Source organism: Anabrus simplex, chromosome X (genome assembly GCF_040414725.1).
Source record: "Anabrus simplex isolate iqAnaSimp1 chromosome X, ASM4041472v1, whole genome shotgun sequence".
NCBI lineage: Eukaryota > Metazoa > Arthropoda > Insecta > Orthoptera > Tettigoniidae > Anabrus > Anabrus simplex.
This window is the reverse complement of record NC_090279.1, coordinates 219,807,569-219,835,292: the sequence shown is the minus strand read 5'-3', so window position 1 is coordinate 219,835,292 and position 27,724 is coordinate 219,807,569. Positions and strand designations below refer to the sequence as shown.

At 40.7% G+C, this 27,724-nt stretch overlaps 1 protein-coding gene across 1 annotated transcript in view; it reads left to right on the top strand.

The window, feature by feature from the left end:
• LOC136886441 (small G protein signaling modulator 2) overlaps nucleotides 1-27,724 on the top strand; it is a 202,004-nt gene that overhangs the window by 85,310 nt on the left and 88,970 nt on the right. The window contains exons 7-13 of the mRNA XM_067159218.2: nucleotides 16,386-16,453; nucleotides 19,682-19,968; nucleotides 20,617-20,741; nucleotides 24,834-24,917; nucleotides 26,945-27,012; nucleotides 27,097-27,261; nucleotides 27,343-27,468. Of these exons, the coding sequence (XP_067015319.2) occupies nucleotides 16,386-16,453; nucleotides 19,682-19,968; nucleotides 20,617-20,741; nucleotides 24,834-24,917; nucleotides 26,945-27,012; nucleotides 27,097-27,261; nucleotides 27,343-27,468 (923 nt within the window). The remainder of the gene's footprint in view (nucleotides 1-16,385; nucleotides 16,454-19,681; nucleotides 19,969-20,616; nucleotides 20,742-24,833; nucleotides 24,918-26,944; nucleotides 27,013-27,096; nucleotides 27,262-27,342; nucleotides 27,469-27,724) is intronic.

The window sequence follows — 27,724 nt, the reverse complement described above, 5'->3', positions numbered from 1 at the left end:
GTGCCTTAGAATCTGGGGAACGATGTGACGGGTACTACTGCCACTGGAGCAATAACATGTACATTTCTCCCATGAACATTGGAACAGAGATAAATAGGAAGTGATCTGTCGAAATGAACCTGAAGTCAAAAGTCTTTAGTGTATATGCTATGTTACGCGCCTTGTCAGTGGTGGCTGCAGTAATGTAGTCCCATGCGTTGTAGCATGACAGTCCTGTCAGCTACTCTGGTGGTCCCTGCACCAGTAGCTTTACGGATGTGCTAATCATGCGTCTCCCTTCCTGTATGCATGATGTAAAGTATACTGAGGCCCAATCTATCACAACACAAGGTCGGCAAACGTGCAATTATCTCCTAGATCGCTTTTCTTATGTGATGTCGCAAGTACTGGGAAAACAGGTTAAGGACATAAAGAATACTGATTTACTCGCGTAATTAGAAATCGAGAGTTGGCTCGAAAGTGGAACCTTTCAGTGAAAATGTACTCTTATGATAATAACTATGGCGAAAGTATGTAAATATAAATGATTGAAAACATAATTTATGAACCTGCTAACAAGATTGACATCAACGTTTTCCGTGACGATCCTTGCGCGATTGTTGTCACCACCATGGCACACTCTGGATTCTTACTGCTATGGATACTGAAAGCGAGATTTGAACTTACATACACTTCAAGATGTTTCAATACCTGGAACTTCGCTATGACATATGACCTCAATGTTAACAGAACCTTCAAAAATAGAACGGTTAGCGTAAGGCTCCACGATCACAGACTGTCGGTGACAATTTGTGAAAGCATTATATGCATCAAGAACGCAGTCGCGAACCATAGCCAGACAATAGAACACACAGAAGTGCTAGAATGTAGTTTATACAGTATGGTACACACAGCTCAGATACTAAGGAGTAGTTTAGTTAGTACATGTTCAGGACATATACAAGTCGCCTGTTCTTCCCAAATGGATGAACCGATTGTCGCTGATGAGATTTCTGCTTAACATGTAAAGAAATCCGACTAAGACCAAGTACGTTATTGCACCTCATTGCGGACAGTTCGCTAACTGCTCACGCCCCTGTAAGGTTACATTCTTCTCATGCGTCATCCGGCCCGGATGTAGTGTTGTTCATACATGTTGCGAATAGCTCGGCACTGTTGGGAGTGTTCGGTATTTGTGTTTGTTGCGCTTGAATGCAAACTCTCAATTTCTTCTATTGCAGCCATCAGCGTCCCTGCTCTTTCTGTGCGGCTTATCACCATAAAGTTACTTCGGAAGCTTCGCTTGGAGTTCTTACTCAGTCCATTGGAGGAGTTCTCGTGTAGATCAGCCGAAGATCTCCTCGGAGTAAATATTGAATAGACAAAGGGAAAGTATCCACAGTTGCACTACGAAGGGCTTGGTGCTGACAACAATCGGATGTCTTGGTGCGATCAATGAAGCGACGCGAATTGCGTTTCGTCACTTAATTCTTCACCGTTCTAGAGTTTCAACTCGTCTTTCTGAGCGCCTGCTCTTGTCAGGAGAACACAGCATTCAGTGCCGCGAGCGAGCGAGTGATCTTAATGATGACGTAGACAAACGTCGGGACATAGCCTACTCTTGTCGGGTCTCCTCAACGCCTAGACGAACGAACTGCCATCCACAGCCTCATATCAACACTGCGAAAAGATTTGTGATTGAATCCAGGCTTTTAGAGATTACAAATTGTATGGCGCCACCTGGCCAACAATCTGACAATGAACATTTTTAGGTAGGGCGGGGCTCGAACCGGTCTTAGAGCATATAGAATAGACCACCAGGCGGACTGTCCCGTGTGTAAAACGGGATAATTGTGAAAAAACTTCAGAACCGCATATCTCCAACAAAATGAGACGGGCCTATAGAGTAGCTCCACTAATATTATTTGTACAACAACGGCAATAATAATCTTCTACCAGCTTGTGGGGCTCTGTTCTACGGTCGGATAACGCTAACCCCGTATGGACGAATGTGTGTTGTCTCAATATGAAGAGGAGAGAGTTGGGACAAACACTAACCCCCAGTCCCCGACCCGGCCGAGAATCCAACCCAACAACCTCTGAACAGAAGCCCTCAACGCTAACCATTCGGGCAGGGACTCGGAATAATAATAATAATAATAATAATAATAATAATAATAATAATAATAATAATAATAATAATAATTGTCTTTACGTCCCACTAATTCCTTTAAAGGTTTTCGGAGACGCCGAGGTGCCGGAACTTAGTCCCCCACGAGTTCTTTTACGTGTCAGTTTATCAAGGGGCTGACGTATTTGAGCACCGGACTGAGCCACTGAGCCCCGCACTCCAGACGAGATTAACGTGTCAACTGCACTCACGGACCAATTCCTCTTGACCATCAATACGGCAGACCTGAAAGGGTGTGAACTCCTGACCTTTTGTCGTCGTCTGGGAGAGTGTGGGAGGCGCTTCACTATGCAACGACTATTTCCCGGGCTGCACCAAGCTCGGTGCATCGACCGGAATTAATAATAATGATAATAATAATAATAATAATAATAATAATAATAATAATAATAATAATAATAATAATAAGCGGCGGACACAAGAGGGGATGAGAAAAACGAACACAAAATGATAAGGGAATTTTCAGGCCAAAAAGTCACGTGACACGTCTCTGATTGAAGTTGAATTATGTGAATAGACGATTGTAGAGGCAAAAGGGACGTTATGAAATGGATCGCTGAAACGAACAGATATCGCACAAGGAGAGAAATTTGAGCACAGGTGAAAGTTAGCAAACGTCTGTAAGTTCTTCGTGAGCGCGCGTCCGTGAAGTAACCTACCGGGCAAGTGCGCGTGCATTCGGGAGATAGTGGGTTCGAACCCCACTGTCGGCAGCCCTGAACATGTTTTTCCGTGGTTTACTATTTTCACACCAGGCACCTTGTACCTTGATTAAAGCCACGGCCGCTTGCTTCCCACTCCTAACCCTTTCCTATGTCATCGTCGGCGTAAGACCTGTCTGTGTCGGTGCAATGTAAAGCAAATTAAAATAACCTAGCCGGACGGAATCGAAGTCGGGACCTCGACCGAAGGTGAGCACGGAGCTGGACTTGACACATTGTATCCTGTATTCGTACACACACAAAAGAGCGAACAGTTACTGAGAGATGAACCTCGGTATCTTTTAATACTGGTAGTGTACGGTACTTGTGACGTGCCACGGAAACGTTAGCCGGACTAACCCGGTTTGTTACAAAAATCAGCTGAAGTGTATCTCACGTACACAGAGTCGTTAACTGTTTTTATCCTGTAAGATACTTGGCAGACTTGTACAGGTTATCTGCAGGAACAACTTGTTTGCTATGTACTCCATTTCGTTAATTACTCGCACCACATAGATGTATGAAGTACAATTTCCAGTAACAAATACGCAGAAGACAGTCACCATTTATTTTCGGTGAGGGTGGGGGAATTCTCTTTGCATTTCTTCCCCCAAGTTCCGACATTGTATACACATTATAACATTCGTATCCCAAAGGCTGGATACGTTCTAGGGCGTACTAGGGAAGAGATGTAGTTGTCCGTTGATTTCTTCGTTGAGTCGGAATGTCTGCCAGGCAGATGAGTATTACATGTTAAAGTGATGCGACCAATGCAGCGAGGAAGAATGCTACACATGTAAGAAGTGAGCAGTCGCAGCACTTCAGTGGCTGTTGCGGACACACTATCAATTACTCTAAATTGAATTAATGTAGTTATGAATAATTTTGATCTCGTCCATTGCCGTGTCTTGCTGTGGAGGATATAAGAGGTTATGTTGTCGTAACAATGAATGTTGCAGTCCACTAAAGATGGTAATACAAACTCTAGAAAGCGGAGACGATCTGGCGGACAAACAGTTCTCTCTGAAGTGGAGTTCAAGCAATCAGAGACTATTTGTAATAAAACAGTACACCACAACAACTTCAGCTGCGGGGTGGCAATATCTTCCGAACTACTTAGTCATTATAACATCGGACGTGTACTTGTGTGTTCTACTGTACTGTACTGTTGATGTTTTAAGGCCTTTCATATTGTATGTAACCGGGAGACAGACGTGACATTACAGGAACGAGAGAGTTGTTAGCTTGCATTCGGGACATGGTGGGTTCGAACCCTACCGAGATGGCTTCCTGTGATTTTCCATTTTCAGATCGGGGAAATGCCACTGCAGTACTCTAGTCAAGGCCACGGTTGCTTCCTTCGCTTAGCTATCCCATCGTCGCTGCAGAACGAATCTGAGTGTGTGTGCAGTTAAAAACCCACACAGGAAGGGCCATTTCCTGCGAGGGTGTGAGTTGAACAGCAGAATACAGTGAACGTTTGAATGCTGCTGGTGTACAGGACAGGAGAAAGGAAGAATGAACAACAGACCTCATACCGCCTCGGTCGACCACGGGAAGTCGGATAGGAGAAAAAACCCACCCTGTTACGTACGACGATGCTCAACAGATCACATGTCTTTTGTTAGGTCAGACTGCAAAGCGCCATTTTCTCGAGAAGTACTTCCCCGTTTTATAAAATGTAAGCACCGTGAATGTAACGATAGCTCGACAATGAGCATATCTTAACACTCATCGCACTTAGCTATCGGGTTTCTGCCACCTCATATCGTACCAGTACCTGAAATAAAGTGAATTCTAAAAAGTATTTTACCATAGATATGTCCCCCACACAATTTTGGTGGTGTTACGTATATTTTTGTATCTGAAGGACGCTAACTTTCAGCTTCATAGACACGTGTGGAAGCGAGCTCACCTGGCCTCACTTTGTTAATGGAGCTGGCCCGGGCGATGATCGATCCACTCGTAACCTGCCGCAAGCCGCTTTGCCTGACCCGCGCTTCTTGCACTTCGATGGGGGTGTAGCAGGGGGGTGACACTTCATAGGGAGCGTCCGAAGCAGTTCTGAGATGGGCCAATCGATCTCTGCCAACTAATGAAAACTAAAATTCTCTTTCAGAGGGTTAATTTAGAAGGCAGAAGTTGGCATTACACATTCAGTTGCGTGGTACAGCAAATTCAAAACACAACACCGTTATCGTTGCGCGCGAAGGGACCTTGGTCGTACGGTATGTAATAGTGTTTGTTAGACGAAAATTTGTTGAGATTCTTTCGCATTGAACGAGATTTTTGATCCCGTTTTTTGAGAGTATGGTGTGAAATTATAATTATGCGCGTTCTTAGTGTGAAGAAATAGTATTATGATCATGAACATACTTCACATTGAACTACCTAGCTGTTGCGAGTAAACGTCTGTGTGATTGTGCTTCTTACCTGCTGTTTAGAATAAATAAATTCAAAATATAAACTGTGTGCATTATGCTGTGTTTTACCTTCATCCTTTCCTTCTCGTGTTTTCCATTCCCATACATAAAAGTCGTGGGAAGTGTTCAACGAACGAATGAAAGAATGAGGTTATGTTAGATCGTGATTTAGGCAAGTATGGGCGTTTTGGAGTTTTATATGAATTGCATTAACATTTTCAGTAATCAATGTTGAATTTATCACTTAATAGATGTAAATTTACATTAAAATGCGAACGGTGAAACAACGATACAAGCTAGCGTTATAACAGTATTGCCAACATACAAATACGGTAATTGCAATTTACTTTTCAAGTAAAAGACACGAGAGAAGCTTTAGATACAACTTTCCTACCGAAATACAATCATCATCTCTATCACAACTAAAATTTTAACAAAGTAACAACTATCATCATCGTGCTTACTACGAGGTACTATCGTGGGATTTATTTCCTTATGTTGGCAGAGAGAGAGTGGCCACTGTAGCTTCCATGACCTGTTTTCTCAGCCAACTTTATTACACAGGAGTGACGGATCTATTTCTCTTAAATGATCCTTGGGGTGTAGCAGCCCCAACCAGTGTTTTGGTGGGCCGTCTAATCTGCTTTCCTCCCCTTCAAAAGCCAGCTCCTCTTCTTCATCGTAGTACTTCATACATTGCGCCAAACGGGAATTTAGTGTACCGGTACGAAACATGATAATTTATTATTCAGGAAACATTAAGAACCAGTATATTTAAAATGTCCTACCGCCAAAGAAATCAAAACTGTATCGTTGAATTATGGAAAATAAATTCTACAACGAAAATAGCTTACACATGTCGAAATTACGGTATGTTTAAAAAAAATCACTTGACCAACTAGAAAGCTACAAATCTTTTGGGAAATTTTTTGATACGCCGACTAGTAGCCCCAATAAAATAGTTCGATTTCTGACCGCGAGTATCTGCTATTCTGTGCGGGATGTGAGATTGTTCTTTATCAAAACCACCCTAAGAAATTATTGAAATAATCATGAGGAAACCATTGCCAAAGGCAGTATCCATTAGTTACAAACTCCCAAGGAATACATTGTACACGGCACTTAAGAACTGTTCCTTTTGTATCCCGTGGGTGAAGAAGCGCGGCAACAAGTAGGTAGCGTACCTAATTTCCATCGGATCAATCACCTTTATTATTATTATTATTATTATTATTATTATTATTATTATTATTATTATTATTATTATTATTGGTATCGCGCACAATGTGCATCAGTGTTTAGCATAGTTACAGAGTGATTTTGTTCTCGTTTTACAAAACTGTAAGTGATATCTGTGACAACTTTCACCACACATGAGTCACAAGGATCATGGAATCTTCATGACAAGCATACCGGGTCATCACATGTCTCAACTCGTAGTTACACTGCGTCCACGCCTTATCCGTCATGGCGTCAGTGGCATAAAACTCGCAATTCGTTTTTGTTCTCGCTTTCTTAACGCATTTTGGAGGGCAATCGTTGATGGTAGTAGCATATTACGGTATTTCTGATTTCTTGAATTAGATAGTCTTCTTCCGTTAGGACATATACAAGCCTCGATCGAGTGAATTATGAAACACCAAGTGTTCTCTTGAGAAATAAAGCCTTCTAGGGTTTCCAAATCACGTGTTTTTAAATGCTCCCGTATACAGTATAATAATTTCTATTCTACTTCTGCAGAACTGAACTCGGATACAACAGCACACGAACGTTTATGTATCTATATAGTGAGTTAATAATCTATCCTATCTATATATAATATATATATTATATAAAATAAGAGTTTTGTCTGTACATTGCTCAGTATTTGAAAGAATGGTATTTCTGTATCGCTCATGTCCACAGTAACAAGGAAATGCACTTTTTACTTTTCCGCAATTTCTGTCTGTCTGTATGTATGCATGTATGTACAAGATATCTTTAAGATTAATCATTTTAACAGTATTAACCTATGTAACATTCTCCATAACTCTAAATTATGAAAAATCGGCAATCAACGTCAATATCTTTTCCATAAAGTAGTATGTATTTCTACCGCAATTAGATAGGCCGCCAGCGCCACGTGTCGAGCTGTGTAACTACTCCGATTACAGTGCGTGGACCCGATTGACAAGGCCGGTAAGGAGCTAGCTAGAGCGACGCATCAAGTCGGCCGTGGACGAAAACAATGTTATTATTCTCCTCTCCGATAGGGTTCGCATGAATTGTAGCCACAGGGTAACCAACTGGTAACCACATTCAGCGAAAGAAGGCAATAGCGGTTGTTTGAAAGTAGAAATGGCGTGTGCTGGATGTGATTTCAGTATAAACGACATTTGTGTTTCGTGTACCGATCAGGTTAAATTAAAGGATTTTTTAACAACCCACGGAGTAATTAAGGCTTCTGTTCGCTGTGGATCGTGCGCTAAGGAGCTAGAAGTGAAAGTTTCCGGCACTTTTTACTTGCCGCAAAAGCACGTGTAATTTTAAGAGATTTGCGAAGGTGGGAACTTTCGCCTGTTTTGTGGCATACTGGTTATTAGGTAATAGGCCACAGTACCCTTTCATAAAACACAAACTGAAACTTCGTTCCGAAACTACAGTATATCAGACTGGTGCAGTAGTGGTGGGGACGGAGCAAGTACTGTGACGTCATTACTCGGTTAAACCGAGTACAACTTTATAGCGGTAAATTTAAACTTTATATTGACCTTCTAAGCTACAGTTTACATTTATAATGAAGATTATAAAGGGAGGGATGGGAAGGTTCAAGGCGCCTTGAACCTTCCCATCCCTCCCACCCTCCACTACTTACGTCATTCCTCTCCTCCGTATTCACCTACCCCTTTTCTGCTGATCTACTCCGCGCTACGCTCACTCCGTAAGTTGCATTCAATCCAGCAAGTTTGTTCCACGCAGCGCAAGGTGAGTCATCGTTTATATTTTCCGGTGCCTCGCTTCTTCTCTATCCGATTACCGCGTTAATACTATCTTCTCTCCCCAGGTTCATTGGGGTCCCTATTGAACTGAGACTTCTGTTCAACACAAAAAGCCTTTAATTCCACCATAGAACAGGTTCAACTTTGTCAATTTTAATCTGGTGCTAGTCTCATTGGACAATTCTTCCCTCTACGCAAAAGTGGAACTCACATCTACAACTTTCTAGAAGCATATACGTAGTTATATATGTCAATCGTGCAACAGAGGAGCAACTGCCAACCTGACTATCTCATCAAGGGTTTTTACGTGACTTCACAAGATTTTACTTGTCATTGTGAACACTTCTGCTACTTTTATCATTATTTGCAAATACGGTTTTTTCACTTTTATCTGTCATTCCACCACCATCCCATCCTTTTAGATCCTCTCATTTCTCCATACTATTTTTTATCACTATGTCTTTTACTGTTGTAATTTGGCTAGGCTGATGATGGTCCACAGTGGACCGAAACTAGTACCATTTTAATGTCATTGTAATGTTTTTGTAAAAACATCACATGATTTTTTAGTATTGAGAAGGTGGAATATTAAAATTTTGTATTTACTTTAAGCATAGTCTCAACTCAATACGGAACCTAACAATGAAGTTTATTACTTTTAACTCATATAATGTCAAACATTTCATTTATAACTATATGCTAAGGAGTTAAATGAAAAATCTGTTAAGATAACATCAATAATGGAAATAAGTAAAGTATACAAATGAACTCAATTCTTCATCTTGTGACAAGCATTAAAATCAAGACACAACATGTTGTACACAGAGAGTAAGGGAAGTACTGTTAGTGTTCTGTATTGCATGGAATAGGTGTTATATAGGAGGAATTTCCATTCAGGAATATCAGAGTTTCAGCTCGTTTTGCAGAAAGCGACAACCTTCGGTCTGAAAGAATTTGTGCAGCGCATGAAAACACCTCCTATGCGGGCACAGACGTAGCAGATACGCTAAGGTAAGCAAGTGCAGGTTCACTTAAGGGTCAATGAATATTGAATTTTCAAGACCGCACTGTAATCGAAATCGACTTGCAACCTATTAGGTCGTGCTACATACATTTAGTACGCGTCGAAGAGATGTTAAGTACAGAAAAAAAATTGCAAACCGGACACCAGTTTGATCCGAACCCACAACCTCCCGAGTTAGCGTTGGTAGCTCTACCAATTGAGCTATGATGACCCTGTTCTTTTTTGTGCTGTTGGAAAGGATCTAAGCTACAGCTCTGGCTCTATTATCTACAACCCTCAGTGACTGCATGTCTTCGCATACAAAAGTAGCCAAACTCCTATGCAACTTATTTTTTTCCTGCACTGTCTCATCCATACGTAGGAATGGAATTACTTTCACGATGTGCAACTGTATTTGTACCGTGTCCTTACGATGCGCCCGTTTTATGTGATTCCATAAATTTGACGTTCCTTTACCTGCAAAATAGATTTGATTGCAACTTTTACAAGTAGCGGATTTTCTACCTGGACTGCTAGTAAAATACTGCCATGCTTGGGAGGACTGTCATGGCATTATTGCTTCTCTCTTATTACAAACATCGGTAGAAAATATAGCGCAACAACTTTAAACAGAGATATATGTAGTATAAGAAAACACAAATAGAACAGACGTCTCAGTCTGGAGTCTAAACAACAGAACAGTGGTGTTGCGAGTGTAGCCTGGCTGGAAGGTTTACTGAAGCACCCGCAGCGCTGTACAGAGTATTCGAGTTGAATCGGTGCTCCGCTGTGACGTCACGTAAACCTGAAAAACCGAGTTACTTTACAGTTCTACTCGCTCTGTCCCCACCACTATGATGCAGCTGCTGCAGGGAAGTGTGTGTTGACTGGGCCGAAAAGAATTCCACTCCTATAAGGAGGAGTCGGTTCTATTGTGGAAATACACGAGGCCAAATTCGGCAAGAGAAAATACAACCGCGGCTGTAGAGTTGACTCACGAACCAGGTACGGAACATTTACCATAACGTTACATTGACCATTGTTTGTTGTGATGTTCTTAGTCTCTTATGCTGCCACTCATCTCCGATAGATGGGATTACAGCTGCGTACCGAGTATAACAACCTGACTGAATATTGGAGGGAAATAGCTGGGGAGTTAGAAAACTTTCTTCTTCAGCATCTCATTCCTCTGGTTCATATATTTTCTGATACTGCTAGTACGTAACACACTGGTTCATCATAGTATTCCAGCTATTCGATCCCTACTCTGACGCGCTGTTTTGAATGAGCAGTGTGCACACATAAGGCAGAGGCTCACTTAGTAGTAGTAGTAGTAGTATGACCTGGTCTAGAATTACAATTTAGGCCTGTTGCAAATTATAGCACCACAATTCACTAAATAACACAAAATTCAACCCTAAAAAGAGCCGTTGCTTAAGAAAAGCATCTTCCTCTTCACTTCTATTAAATTCTACATTCATTTTATTCCAAATCAGCAGTGAAGAGGGGGTTTCTCCTCTGGCTTGGAAGAAGAATTTGCCTCCAAGTCAGATAGTTCTTTCTGTCGCCAGTGTAGTGAATTGAGATTTTCCAATTTATCAGGTAGTCTTAGGAAAGACATTAGTAAAAGGGCATAGTTTTTGTCCTGGGACTCTCCACTACTTGAACCCCTTCCACCAAAAAAAAAGATGAAGAGTGTTCACGGAACACAACTCTCTGCGGCTTGGTCATTCCAGCTCTGGAACTTTGGATTGTTAGATCGGCAGCTTTTTCCTGTTTGTTAAAAGTGAGAAAATCCGTGGTTTTTCATTTGATTGAGTATTTCATATGAAAGCATTACTTTTAATCGCGCCATTCCTACTGACGTCATTGTAATGACCTATGTTCATTTCAGTTGCGAAAACTCTTAAGACAGTCTTTCTGAGGACGTAAAAAGGCAGGTCGAGATTGAGTGTCTGCCATTATTATGAAAACTCCCCAACTTGATTGTGATTGATGGTAGGTAAGCGGGCCTACCGTTACAATGAAAACTCCCTAACCCAGTCTTCATATGAGAAGAGACGTTTGGTGACTTCCCCGTCGTTTCTAAGGTAACATTAAGAGCTATGGAATTTAATACAATCTTGCTCACAACATGTACACTACCTAACCTGCAATTCTGTATACAATGTAGAATTCCGTAGCAAAGCACGGGTACATCAGCTAATATTATATAAATCCGGTCTCCATGAACTTGAGCCATGCTTCTTACTTCCCGCATCCGTTGCTCAACTCTCTATATTGTTAGGTACTCGGGGCTTTGTGAAGGTTTCATTTTCCTACTTCTTATTAACCTCCGCATCGTTTCAACGAAGCATTTCCGTTTCTTCCTGCAACATAAGTTAAGGGCTGATAATCACCTGAAACGACACTACAAGCTGAAGTTGGTGTTTGAATGTGATTGTGCAGCGTAGAGCGTAGTGCATACAACTATAACCTTCACCCCGTCAATTTTAAAACCTCTTGCTGTAGTGCGGAGCCATTTTGCTCCATATTCACAATATATTGCAAGTATTTCAACATGCCTTCAAACGTGATGCTTTGAGGGTAAGAAGATTGCCATTCTTTGGAACATACTGTCATTTTGGAATATTGTTAGTTTATTTTCTTGATGAATGAAGTGCCTTGTCACACCCACAGTCTTCTGTATGTACCAAAGAGAATATACTTATACAAACCAAAGGTGATGTCATTGTCTACATGATGTAAGTATAGTCACATCACGATTGTTTATCTATTTCGTTCTATCATATTATTCCGTTTCTTTTTACGTTGTTTAGTTCTGTCAGCCTCTGCATAACTTTTATGTCCGATTCCGGGGAATTGTTTCTTCGAAGCCAGGTAAGACGCCAACTTCATTTCCTAGCCAGAGTCGCGAATTGTTCATTTAACAATATTACATAACCCCATAGTCATTGTATATTCTGCAGACTTTTATTACTTACATACTTCATTTATGTCATTTTGGTGGATCATTCAGTCAATAATTACACACATTCCTGTTGGTCGAAACCACTGCCTGCTCATTAAAACATTATTAACATGGCACTGAATGGAACAGTGAGTTTACAAATACCGATGGTAGGCGGCAGCACCAAATGGCCCCAGTGCTGTCAGAATGAAATAGCAGAAAATAGGCTAGTACTGTGCTTCTTTTTAATGAAAGGGATATATCATATGGGATTGTATTTGTTAGAGGATTGCTTCTCCGAAAGATTACGAATATGGACAGAGATCAGAATTAATATAGTCACCTTCATGTAGTATATTAGATAGGTCTCCAGGAGCGATGAAGTTTGGAACAGGTATTTCACCGTTAATAAAGGAAAGATTGCAAGCAGAATGATCTGAAGAAAGTTTGCTCTCTTATTTGCAACGAAATGGCAGTCAAAGAGCGGTGGCTCTATAATAATGAAGAGGACAGATCCTACGGACTTGTCGAAGCAGAGGGAGTCTATAAAGAAGAAATTGGAATAAACCCTCAACTCGCCAACAAATTGCTGAGATTTGTAATTCATGGATTGTCGAAGAAATTTACGGTTCCACCTGCCTACTTCATGGTGAAGGCATTACAAGGAAGTGAATTTTCCTCCTGGTTCAGCAGGTTTTGAAGGCTGGATTCTACGTTATTCATCTTGTAACGGGCAGGCATAGAACAAATTCTCTCATGTTCAAAAGATTTGGTGACGGACAATTAAGTCGTGTGGTTCAGCCATGCGACAGTTTCTGCCAATATGTTGATGAGATATAAGAAGCTCCAAAGCTCCCAATAATTGAAAAGAAAACTTGCCGAAGAAACACATCAAGCTATTATCATTGTCCGACTGCTTGGTTGAATGGTCGACGTTGAGTTCTTTGGTTCAGAGGGCCTTGGGTTCGATTTCCGTCTAGGACGGGTGTTTTAATCATTTTCTTGGCTCGAGGACTGTGTATTTGTGTCCCTTGCAACACACTTCTCTTCAAATGCAGACAAAACACCAGACTACCAACCACCATAGAAACACGCAATAGTAATTACGTGCCTCCATATAGGGTTGGCACCAGGAATGGCATCTGGCCGTAAAACGTGGAAAAAATCCACATATGGGTGACACAGTTCGCACCCCACAGGTGAGGGAAAAGATTACAGTAGAGTCTCGATTATCCGACCTAAACGGGACCTGGACTATGTCGGATCACCGAAAATGTCGGATAATACAGAATAACTTTGAAAATGAACTGAAACAGGAAGGCTATACGCTAGTACTATAACGACATGTTTTACGGTACTCTATTTATTGAATTATAATTGTACAGTACATGCAGTATTGAACGAAAACATTCCAGATGTCTTACGAAAAGAAACTTTTCTCCACAGATATTAAGCTGCCTAATGCCGTGCCGTTTTTTTCCACCGATCAAGCCACCCAGCACTGGCGGGAAAATTAGGGTCCCTTTCATTAAACTCCTTCTAGAAATACACAGCCTTTAACTGCAGAATGGGGCCAGATATTGGCAGGCCCTTTTCCCGGTGTTGAGATAACCAAAGAAATAGTGCTTCACTTACTTTTTCGTACTCACATTGTTTCATTGTTTTTCTCTGCTCTGGTAGAGCACCACTTTTCAATTTCTTCCCTCTGTTTTTTCCAGTCTCCCACTGCAACACATCCAACACCATAATCTGAAGCCACATCTTGAAGAATTTCCCCTTTGTCCAGTCTCTTTAATGCACTCAACTTGTCTTCCATAAAAACAATCACTTTCTTCCATTTACTCGCTATACTCACAGAGGATATGAAAACTATAACATCCGCACCCAACCAATACTACAATGAACAATGACTGAAGACTCACTGCACCTGTCCTTGAGCAAAGAAAACCGTCCTACCGCCACTGGTCAGGCCAGTGTTTGTCCCATGGTCGCACCCTCCACAGCGGGTGTGCCTGAATTCAGTCTCCACCAAAAGATCAAATTAAGTCTACCAGTGTCGGATAACACGGAATGTCGGATAAGCGAAGGTCGGATGAGCGAGACTCTACTGTATCTACTTCTTCTTTCATTGTTCATCTTCTACAAAATGACGTGCTGACACAGGCCTTTCAGGGTGACATGACTGACTCACGGGCTGCTCAGGATTCCGTAAAGAGAATTCTGAAATCCGGAATTTTTATGTTCGCCGATGGTCTAGCAAAATGCACAATTTTCTGCCTCAATATCCTCTTCCAGACTTGACTAAAGAGAATCAATGGTATCTGATTTACTGGAAGGTGTTCGTAAGTCCCCTGAATCAGTGTGTGTCACTTTGGTAACAGCAGTGTGTGTGGTTATTTGGTGCGTGTAATCCAAGAAGAAACTGAATGCAGTATGTGCTTGAATAATGTTTACACCTCAGTTAATGCATCCCTATTGATGAACTTGATCAGTCATTCGGATACGCCTGTGATATCTCCAGCCGCTATTTACTGGCCTAATTACGGAGCTATATGAATTTGTTGAGGTTGCTGAACTCTTTGAGTAATTTAGAGTGTGTTAGTTACAATAATCACCAGGAACTTGCTTCACAAACTGTGGTGGCCAAAACTATGGAACCCTTCCTTAATAATGTGGGGAAGTATAATAAAGACGAAGTTTCCAGATTTTCTTTCCGTCGAAGCGTTTTTTTTTCGAGAAGTTCTGAAGATATAAATCTCTAGAGCACTACTTTATAAGTAAACTCTTTCCATTTTCTACTTATTTTCAAAGTTTCAACTTCGCTTACGTGCTTATCTACCTGTATTCCCGCAATAACTAGGGCCATTTGGTGCTGCCATCTACTGGCAAGTCATGTTACACGTTTGAGTATGGAATGAGCAAATGTTGGCCGGCAGTATAATAGAGGTGATCAGTAGATTGTGTGCCAGGTATGGGGTGAGAGCATATGATGCTCTCGATGGAGACTTTAAGCCTTGCGCCAGCATTAGGTTTCACCCTCTCCCATCCTACTATCACATATCACGTCATTCATTTTGTCTCATCGACTTCTCTGATGACTTTGATGTCGCTACAAAGATTAATTTCACTTCATATCCGACCCCATACAGAAATGGGCAATGGGTTGGACATGCAAGCAGACGTGCGGTCTAGGGGTAGCTCTTAAATGGAGGCTCCGGATTATGTTACCGAATAGGTCAGGGATTTGTACCTTCATCCGAGGGCTGGTTTGAGGTCCACTCAGCCTACATGAGAACATCAAGGACCTATCTGACGAGATAGCGGCACCGGTGCACAAAGCCAAGAATAACGGCCGAGTGGACTAGTCGCTCTGACTTGTATATGCATGCTTTTGGGCAGCAGTTGCTTGGTAGGCGCAGGCCCATCAGGGCTGTCGAAGCAGTGTTTAGTTTTGTGGTTATTACTATGAAAATTGGGAGGTTGTGGCATCCCTTGTCCACCAAGGGCATCCATCCTTTGAACTACAGTTCTACAGCGGAGGAAACTTCTGGCTGACAAACGCAATGCTAGGAGAGAGCATATGAATAGCAGAAGTATCAACCCTCAAGGACACTGTGTGTCTACATTGTGCAAGAGTCTGTGGTTCCAGGATTCGATTATACAGCCATGTGATTTGAACTTTATCTTTGGAAGACAATCATACTTATTGAGTGATAGCCTAATAAATAATAAAATAAACTATGATCATCTCTCCTTTATTCTTCATCTGTAGGAGAAGAAGATACATTCAAGGTATCTCTTGTCTGGGTGACTCACGTGGGTTTTTTTTAAACTAGTGGGAGAAGAATAAGAATAATAATGTAATTATTATTATTATTATTATTATTATTATTATTATTATTATTATTATTATTATTATTATTATTATTATTATTATTATTATTATTATTATTATTATTATTGTAGTAGTTTGCACTTTCTGTTTTTGTGCCAGTCTCATCCCTTGTTTTCTTCCCATCCCTAGGGTAAGGTTCCTCTTTTCCTCCTGATTAGAGTTCCTAGGGGACGGTTATCAAGTTGCACTGTTCTTCCTCTTAAAACAATAATTACCACAACTACTCTCCCTTAGTGTTAATCGTTTTACACATCCTCTGTTCCAGTAAGTACTACGAGAAGGACTCGCTGGTGGCTGATCCTGACTATGGATCCATACTCAGTTCACTTCTGGGTGAGTATTCACACTGATAATGTTAGGGTGGTATTATATCAAGTTAAAAGTTAAAGGCGTTACCGGCACGTACTGCGGATTGTATCGAACAAGGATTCGGCAGTGTTATCGCGAAAGCAACAGAGCACTGTCTCACGATGGGCCTGTATTTCTGGGATTACCCACACTATTAATTGCTGAAATCTCAATAGATTTGTAGAGGTTCTCTCTCACTGGAGGACTCCTTAATTGTTTTACGAATTAACTTCCCTTTGGTGGTGGATGTATGTTTATGTATATTTTCTGCTGGTCTTAAGACTTCGCTAATGCTCTTCAACATATTCTTCTTCTTTTTCTTGGTAGTCTCTTGCTTCCAATTCTGTACAGTTAAAGAGGTTTAGAACATTCATGTTTACTTTGTAAGCAGATCGTTAAAGATATTTGATTTATTTGTCTTATTACACAGAGATTATTAAAGAAATTTAAATAATGAAGCAATGGCTGTGAGAAATCATAACATGTAAAATTACAAAACTACACTAACTGTTACCAGCCGCAGCTGGACCTCGTCAGATAAGCCGACAAAGTCCTCGATACAGACATTGAATGCTCTCTTGTCACACTCCAAAGAAATGTGCTGAACAGTCTGGTTCAATGCTCTGCAGTCACAGCACAGGGACGGTTGTGTACTCCACTCGTTAAGTAGCGAACCATATCTTGTACGGCCTGAAATCAAAGTAGTTTGTTGGAGATCAAAGCATGAAAGAGGATTCTTCTTATTAAACAAAGGAGCCATGCCGAGTGCCACTCGTCCGTTCCATTGTAGGCTCGGGAGGACCTTGACTTTGAGGCAATGGAATCTCCCTGTGGATTGGGAGGGACAGATTCCGGGGAACTTTGCTGAATCAATGAAGCAGATTATAAACATATAGGCTTATTAGCACCAGGGTGAAGGAAGAATGTCTCTGTTTGATCCTCCTTCACAGAATATGCTATTGGCCAGTCTGCCACAGCAGAACAGTTCGACTTCTGCAGTAGAGAACAGATGCCTGAAGAGGACTTGTGTGCTCCATTTATGAAGGAATCTACAGAGACAGAGCTGTGCAGGGAAGACAGCTTCATATTGTCAAGTGCATGGAAACCTGTCCATAAATATAACCATAGCATCACCACAGCACTATGCAATGACCTCAAGAGGCCAATCAGTTTGTGATTCACTCAACAGACTTCCATTACACATTCTGTGAAGCATTCCTCTGCTTACTGTCAGCATTGGTCTGATGAAAGCAAATGAAACTTGTTTGTTTGTTAAAGATTTCTGAAATATATACATACATGGCTTTAATTATGATAATGAGCCAGTTGTGTACTTCAGAGCTTGTAAATCAGCAACTGTGGGTCATTTGGGCGAACTGAGTCATAGACTTGCAGGTTTTTATGAGTGTAGTCCTTAAAAAAAGAATTACGATTGACTTTGTTAATTGTATAATGGAAGGGTTTGATTTGATGTCAGTCCAACATTTGACAGTACTTCTGTTGTATGGTATTGCAAATCTTAAGATTCCTGGTTTTCTATTGGTCTGTTTGAAATACCAATTTTCCTACTTGCGTGGCAGTGGCAGAAGCAGTAGATGGTATTACAGTCGCAGCAATGAATGATGGTTTCTCCTTCACTGTACCTTAAACTTATATTTCAGTAGAGTGGTCCAGAAGGAACAGTCTGTGCTTGCCCCAAGTTGGGTTTGATCACAGAAAAATTGTTTAACACCAGGTTGCTACACTTTACTACTTTTGTCGGTGCCTTAACGTCAAATCCCTTTTTTTTCTAGTGCTGGACAATCACATTCCCTTGATTTCACAGAATTTCTCATCACATGCCACGTAACATGAGAGCCTTTACCAGAGTAGCGTGCTACAGTGAACAGCCGGAGGAATTAAAAGCAGACCAAACACAATTTTGCCAGTCGAAAGGGGAATGCTTGGTGGGCAAGAGAAACAATGTTCTGAACATGCAAGAACGACTTCAGTAAAAGGAAGTTGAATGTACAGGAAGAGCAATTGGTGTTACCACAATATCTAGGAAGGAAAAAGAAGAATACCCTTGACAAGACTTCCTGCAGTAGGAGCAAGAGATGATGGTTGACGTATTTGACATACATGTTGTGGATATGGTACAAATGTAAGCATTGGATTATGGGAAAATAAGTCTGAAGGTTTCTTATATGCTTTTTTTGTTTAAGAGTACCAAACGTTGTAGTCACTTTTTAGAACTTGTTTTAAAGATGTTTCTCTTTACATTTAAATATTGTTATTGCAAATGCTTACAGGGTAACTTAAATATGATTGATTTTACAAATCCATTTTAATTTTTCATCAGTCTTTAACAGTTTATAAAATCTGGCTTGAAAGCTAGGTGTTTGGCAATACCCTGGTCTCCTCGATATTTAGTTTGTGTTCCTCTACCTGCTGTAAGTGGAGCTTCTGGCCTTGTTTCCTCTTACTTGTGCTAAGCTCCTCTGACTCTTACGGTATGTTTATGGAAACAACCGGACCTGTACTTCCATACATCACTTTAGACCCTCAAACTGTTGTTGTTTTGCACGGTAAGTTACTGAAGTAACTGTAATCAGTTTTCTATTGCAGAAATATATGTTCTTTCCCAGAAATCACAGTCACAGGGGAGAAAGCAAAACTTATCAGATGCGCTCAAGAGATGTTTGGAACAAAAGTAAACCTTCAAAAAGAACTACTGTGCTAAAATAAAAAATAAACATGTTCATTCTAATGATATTACAGCGTACTGGCCTTCGGTTCAGAGGGTCCCGGGTTCGATTCCCGGCCAGGTCGGGGATTTTAAACTTAATTGGTTAATTCCAATGGCACGGGGGCTGGGTGTGTGTTGTCTTCATCATCCTTTCATCATCACCACGACGCGCAGGTCGTCTACAGGCGTCAAATAGAAAGACCTGCACCTGGCTAGCCGAACCCATTCTGGGATATCCCGGCACTAAAAGCCATACGACATTTCATTTTTCGCCACTTTATTCTCTAGAAAAAAGGAAGACTTTATTTTCTTTTTTTCTGGAAAATGTAATTGTATTTTAATGAAAATTATGATGTTGGCTTTTTTTTCCCCCCACTTTGAAATCGAAATATTTGCTTGAAAGTATTAACAGAGGATGGTTGCTCAGTGATAATCACTACCACTCCTTACTCTTATATTAAACTACTAGAAGTGTTCTCTTCCAGTGGGTCCCTGTGCACTGGATTTCTCGAAGACAAAGACTCAGGACCACTACTGGACAGACCCGCCGGCAGACGAGCTGGTGCAGAGACATCGCATCTCTAGTGGACACGCAACGCCTCCCTCCTGCCGACGTCCCGCCCTCAACTTCCGGCGCTCGCTGCACGCGGTGAGCAGCGAAGAAAGCCACCGTGGAGCCAGTCCCATCTCGGCCAAGGACTACGTGGAGTCTCTCCACCAGAACAGCCGCGCCACGCTGCTCTACGGCAAGAATAATGTGCTCGTCCTGCCGGTGAGCTGTTTGCTAGTTATTGTGGTTGTCTTATTCTGGAGTATGAAAGGGGAAGGTCATATTAAACTGTCTTGACTAATCTTAAATAAAGTTAACTGGCAGTCAGTAATACTTATTACAGGTTTTGCCCTATTTTAAGGACTTTTTTAGAATAACATTATAAATGTTAGTCATTGTTAACACTATATATGCACTAATACAGCTCACTTGTTTTATATAAAACACTGTCTAATAAGCAGTTCTTCAAGTTCTAATACTTTAAAGCAGATTAAATTAAAATAGTGAAATGCTGAACTTTCCTTTCAATATCCTGCTCTAAAATTGTATATATCAATTTCAAGTCCAAACCTCACGTCTGATAGTACTTATAAATGGCAATGATTGTGAGGCTCTGAAAATGTTACACAATATTGGATAGCTTTGACAGTGTCACAAACTCTTGGCACAGATCCATTAAATGTAAAGAATTCTTGGTTGGGTATGAATTAAAGCAATTGGTTGAATGTTTAACAGTGCATTGGCACTGAAAACTGATGCTTTTGATTCAACATTTTAATACCAGTCTAAAGTTAACAGGTTATTGCTGGAATTCTCTGAGACATATGCTTAAAACAGAATAGCACCTATGTACTGATATTCAATTTGCAGAAGGACCACACGGAGCCAATGCCAGGTTACTTGTCACTGCATCAGACGGCTCATTCCCTCACCATCAAGTGGACACCCAACCAACTGATGAATGGCTACACAGAAGCTGATGTCCAGGACAAGAGGTGGGCAGCCTTGTGGCTCTTCTTTGTTTGACTCCTTTGTCTGTGTTGAGTGTACGAGGTCTCTTCATAAAAATAACATACCTGTTATGACCATACGCAAATTATATTTATAATTAAACACGAACACCTTGCTTACACAAATACTGTATTGAAAAGTGTCTCACGATACACTGACATAAAACAACCTCAACAAAGAATAACACAGTTTCTATATAAATGCTGTGATCAACACGCGCACATTCTACTGGGATATAACAGTCTCCCACACTTATTTTGAAGAAGAGAATTTGGTGATCATTTAAGTAACATAGTCCTTAAGGTATTGCGGCGGATGCGTGTCCTATCTGGTCGGCAGGTTAGGTTTGGGGCTGGAGGTCCGTTTTCTTCTGCTTCAAGTCTTCAATTTTGCATGTCTTCTTCTGCCTCGAGTCCTTGATTACTCCTAGGGATTGGCTCATTGATCCAGTCAGTGAAGATGAAAGGTTGTTTATATTTAGGATGTTCTTCTTGTTGACTTGGGCCTAATTTCTGATCAGTGATTGTTCCTGTCTTCTTCGGAACCTCCGTCCTAAGTATTTGGTCAATATGTCTTTTGAGGCTATAACCATCGTCTAGCTGAATCTGGTAATGTAAATAACTGAACTTTTCAATGACTACTCCATACTTCCATGACATTTTATTTCCTTCATAGAATTTCACTTGGACTCTGTCTCCCACGCTTAGATTGCGATGTCCATGAGTCTCCTCTTGATTTCCTTCCTGTTTGATTGGGCGAATAACGTCTAGTTTGATCCGTAATGGTCTGTTCAGGTACAGTTCAGCTGGTGATTTTCCACAATCTAGAGGGGTGGCATGATATTTCAGAAGGATCTCTTGCACTTTTCTGGATATAGACAAGGGCTCATTCGACATGGCTTTTAGTCAACGTTTTAGCGTCTGGATGTTTCGCTCAGCCATTCCGTTAGTTGCTGGATGGGCAGCTTAATGAACACATATGAAGATCTATACATTCATCTAGACCAACTTGTAAAGAAAAATGATAACCTTAATGAGGCCGTAGAATATCAGAATCCATTATTTTATCAAATTCTAGTATATTTGAAAATGCTTGAGAAAGATAACGAAAAAAGAATTGGAATTTCTCCTCTTACAGATAGCCCTACAACTTATTCCTCCTCAGTTGAAGCTATAGGTGAAAGCAAGGAGGTTCTTGACACACCTATATCCCCCGCTCCTCCACCTCCTCAGGTGCAAGAGCAAGGAAGAACGCGTCATCAATATTACACCAGACACAAAACTGTGAAAGAATGACAGGAGTTACTGTTCCAAAGGAAAGCAGGCTTAATAAGAATTGACAACTAGGAATTAGTTATATTTTCATCTGCATTAATAATAAGAGCCACACTGTGATATCTGGATTTCTTCATTTCGACAATTACTTATAAATTGTATAATTTTTAATTTATGAATTTACCTTTTTTCATGAATTATTAAGAAAAGAATATTCATTAGGACATATTCTCTATGGAATATTGTACAAGTGTTTCCTTGACAACTGCTTTCAATTGTAGAAATAATTTATATATTTTCTCTTGAGTTATTTGTTTGTTTTAATGTTGTCAATCTTTTGTTAATTTTAAGGACACTTCCTCTAAAGCATTACTTTGTCAATTTATATATTTTTCATCTAAACAGTGATGTGGCTGAAGATGTTGATAATATACGAAACATTTACCACTTTTATCCATTAAATTGCATTAAGCAATCATTGTATCGACTAGGTGGAAAATAAATAAATACTTAATTGTGAAGGAAAATGCTTTTCGAGCTGAAATCCAAGATGCATCGCACATTGTCAAGACGAGCTGCACTATACTGTACCGAGTGTTGGCCTACTCACTCCATGTCATGGAAATGTTAATGCTTTGAAGAATGCTGGAGGTTTCTCTGCATGAGCACACCAGTAACACAACCATTAGATAACTAGCAGAGGAAATGCAAGAATGGAATCTTTATTGGCATGGAAGTTTCTTACGAGCTGTTTTCAGCTCAGCTTCAGTCTTGCTATTGAAGGCCAGAGGCAAGAGCTAATTTAAGGTGGACACCATGAACGTTACCTTCTTCACTGGCGTTATTCCCATCAGGCTGCAAGGTCTGCCTTCCTACATCTTGCCCTCCACTTCATATCTTCCCAGAGACTACCCATCGAGCATTTTTTTGGTTGTCCTCAGAGTCACTGTCCATTGGTGCTAAGTTCAGGTGTCCGTTTTGCAATAGATTCTCCATCAGTTCTGGCTACATGCCCATAGCAGTGCAGTCTCCCCTCTCTCATGTCAGTCGGTATTGCGGAGATCTGGAGGATATTCCCGACATCTTCATTCCATGTAACAATTAGCGTCCATCATCACAGGCCAACATCCTGCCCTCTAGAGTGCTATTGGATGAATGACCATGAGATATACCGTAGATTGTAGATAGAGAGGAATCTTCTGGTCACAAACTACACTTCAGCCATCCAACCGTTAACGCTTGGGCATTAGTACTGTATCATTGTCAGTTTTCAATATACCTAAAAGTTGAAGATTTCACCAGCGGTATACCATCAACCATGGTCGTGTCATCTGTCTGGCTGCCACACTGATGTGTTCAGTTTTTGTCAGGTTGAGCCATAGTCCTAATTAGTTCGCTGGTTGACCAGATGTTCGAGCCTATTCCAAAAATCCCTAGCAAACATCACATTATCAGCATACAGTAATGCTGTGAGTCACTGAGTCCATGCATAAGATGAATAACAATGGGGCCAAGGGCGACCCCTGATGAATGCTGAATGGCTCAGCAACACAGCAAACAGAGCCTATAGAAGATTTGCATTAGTGCCATGAACGCTGACCTATGAACCCAAAATGAATTTATCCTATAAGCAGACACTTGCCTCAAGGGGAAGATGATGAAAATAATCATAATAATGCATATAACCTGTCAAATTAATGACCTTAAAACATGCCAGAATATGGACAGAGTGGAGTTAGGCCTAGAAAGAAGTGGCTGCCTGAGAGAGTTGCCATGTCTTGCTCTATGTAAAGTGATCAGTCTGCAGTGAAAGCTCACAAAGTTAGGTTGCTATTACTTGTTTAGTGCTAGGTGATGTTTGATAACATCTGTTACACACACTCATTTTAAAACACTATTAGTGATTGTTAGCAGCCTGGGATGCAGAATACACTATTAGCTGCTGAAACTATTATAATCTATTTGTATGTACAACTTCACACACTCCGTTAACCTGCTGCATCTGACACTATGTGCTGGTCGACCCATCAGTAGTTTCTTGAACTACTGCCAAACCCACAATGTTAGTTTCATTATCACATCGACACATCAACATCTGTTGATAATCTTAACCATGATAGGTTAAAATGATTGTATGATCCGTACTGACTTAGTTTGAATGTAGTATAGAAATATGTAAGATCTTGTCAATACACCTATTAATGGAAGAAAATTATTATCTTATTAGTTTTCTTCCATTAATAAGTGTATTGACAAGGCTGATTCAAATATAACTATCTTAAATATTTCTATACTACATCAACATCTATCGCAATCCTTTTGAGTTCCTGCTCTATTAACGTGTACTAGAATCGTCGAGTTTGCACTTCTCTTTATGCACTGTGTCTACAGCCTCAGGAGTCCCTTTCACAGCTTTGGAGACAATAATTCTTCTTTAGTGGTATAGCATGATCAAAGATTGTACAGTATATGTTCTTTGTGCACCGTGAATGGACCACTTCAATATAGAACTACAGTTCTGTTAACCAGCACAAGAAAACATCAGTTCACTCTGTTTGTGGTGAGTAATATCCAGACTCATCAGACGCCTAATGCAGACAGTCAAGAGTTATACAAGACAAAGAACTTAACATATACCTCATTTATGCTAGGGACATTTAATATCCAATTTGTTCAGTTTGTGCTTTTTACAAGTTCTAAGTAGAATCTGGTATGTAACTACTGTAATCTTACTTTTTTAGTCATTTGTTTATTTTATTTGCACGCTGTTATTTTAATTTATTTTTTCTTCTGTTGCGGCAGACGAGGTAGTCTGCCAGTGAAAACCGACCACATCCTAATAAGGCGAAACAGTTTCAGACGGTCGTCGACGCACACGCAGCTCTTGTAAGTCTTACTCATGGTTCTTACGGTGGTGGGCTTGTCCTGGTGTGTACTGCAGAACTCTTTCTTTCGTCTTCAGAGAATCAAAGTGGCCATAATTCTTTGTAAGATACAAACATGAGAACAATTTGAAGAAAGATGGATTGATAGGCCAAATGTTTACACATCCAGAATTTGTTGAGTTGGTTTGTTTCCAAGACACAAATTAGGATTATTTGGCATAAGTTGAATGACCTGCATAAGCAGAAATGTATCAGGAAGAAGAAGAATGACATAAGTATGAATTTCTCTTAAATCTGCTTAACGTTGCATCGACACAGATAGGTCTTGTGCCGATGATGGGACAGGAAAGAGCTAGTAGTGGGAAGGAAGCAGCTCCAACATTTGCCTGGTGTGAAAATGGGAAACCACGGAAAACCATATTGGGGGCTGCGGACAGTGGGGTTCATACCCACTATCTCCGGAATGCAAGCTCCCTGCCACTTGCTTGGGGTATGAATAGTTAATGAGTACAAGGAGGGTTCGGACCGTCAGATCTGATCCACTCTTGTGCAGGTGTTGCCAATGATTAAGTTCCTTGTCTTACAATAGTCAGGGAGGAGATGGAATTTAGTGATTGGTACAAATCCTGTTAAGAGCAATCAATGTTTTCCTTAGTAGGTCAAAACACGGTGCACAGCTGTTTCTTTTTAAACAAGATCTGAGCTGGGGGCTGGTGTTCAAGCTCCATGGTTCTCTGTCCAACTGATGATCTGCCAATCATGGACCACTACCAGTTAAAATTTTTTTCCTGTCTGTCCATGGCTTTCTGATTTTTGGCCTTCGGTTTTAAGTCCTTCCACAGAATTTTAAGTTAGTCTTCATTGCGTTTTCCAACACTCGAAGCGCTGAATTCTTCTGTCATGACTTTCCATCCATTTCTTTTCTTATCCAGCATCTTCATGTCTTGTTTCTTACACTCATAAATCTTCATTATCTCTACTGACAAGCATTTTTACCTTTTTTGTTTTTCACACATAACCTTATCCATTTAAATTTCTTTAAAGAAAACACAAAAACATAACACTCTGCAAGTAACAAACGCTACTTCTATAGTAGTAACGAAAATATTAAATTGTACTTGAGCTCTCCGATGTTACTTCCGGAGTAAATAACTCTTGTAGTTTTACTTCTGTTGTATGGACTTCTTTAGTAGACGCTACTTCTGGAGTGATTTACTTCGAGATTGTGCACGCCAAGCAAAGAGTGTATCAAAACTCAAAACTCAGTGGCAAGACTTGCGGAATTGATGCCTCGTACAGAGAGAAGAAAAACGAAACAGTACGGCAACATGGGTCTGAAAATGCAGAGTTGTCAAACCTTTGGGGACACAGCTGTTGATGATAGTCAACATTGTGGTAGCCTGTCAGACAGCATGCAATCAGCAGAGCTGGAGGTACAGTCCAACAACCCAGGTTGTTCTCTCTGTACGAGGAATCCATTCTGCCCCATACACTAGCTTATACTTGGATGGAACATGTGCTTGAAGTAAACATGAAGTGGTTTCAAGAAAGCTTCAACAATGGTTTAGACATGACCATTTAGTTACACGCAGTCAATCTACTGCAAAGAATTGCAAGGACGGACTAGTTTGAGCATGGGGATAGAGAGAATTTTGCCGAGTGAGCAATGTAGAAGCGCTGTTAAACTCCATGGCTTTGATCCAAGGAAATAAGGACGATGGTTTCTTCTTTTATTAAAAAAAAAAATGTAGTCTCATTAAATTCTACTTTTAAAGATGTGTCACAAATATTCAGAAAGGGAGCTTTAATTTGAGACCAGTTTGAGTACAATTTATGAGCTGTTCCTCCGTATGAATTGTTACATAAAAATGCTGCTCTGTATTAATATTCATGTTTATTTTTCTTTTTGTTTACAATAGAAGTGCTATGTTATTTATAGAATATATATCACTGCACAACCATTACTTTGGTCTTTACAGTGTCCAATATGTCTCTGTAAAATACTATAATTAACTCTGGTGTTAACAGCATGTATTGGGAGTACGCCATGAATGTACGAGTGGATGAAATCGTCTACGTTCACTGTCATCAACAAGGTCAGTGCGTCTTTCAGAGTACTATGTTACAGTTTTAGTATTTGAAACCCAGCGCCAAATGTTACGCGTTGTGTGGTCTTTCAGCTGATAGTGGGGGTACAATCGTGCTGGTCGGGCAGGATGGAGTTCAGCGACCGCCTATCCACTTCCCGAAGGGCGGACACCTTCTAGCCTTTCTCTCCTGCCTGGAGAATGGACTGCTACCCCACGGACAGCTCGACCCGCCGCTGTGGTCCCAGAGAGGGAAAGGTACAGAGTGCTTGTAACTCTGATATGTGTAGCGATCAGCCATCGGCAACATTTTAACAACTATGTCGCATTTTGCTTTAGGGAAAGTGTTCCCCAAACTTCGTCGGAAGGGCAGGCCTCTTCCTTCTCTCAAAAATGATGACAACGAGGAAGAAGCCACAGACTATGTGTTTCGAATCGTCAGCAAGACACGGCACGAAGATTTTTGTGAGTATGCTCCCTTGGTTTATTGTTTATTGCCTGTGCGTGTACCAAACTCTTTAGGGGGATTATGTGTAGTTCTACTTCTGATTTAAGATGACCGAAATCATTGTCCCTTCAGGAAGAATTTCACTTTCGGGAATAGAAAAATGTCTGCTGGAGTCTGGTCAGGCAAGCAGTTTTCTTTGTATTTGTCAAAAGTTCATTAATCAACAGCGATGTGTTATCGTGATGGAGGCTGGAGGAGTTAATCTTCTTCTTG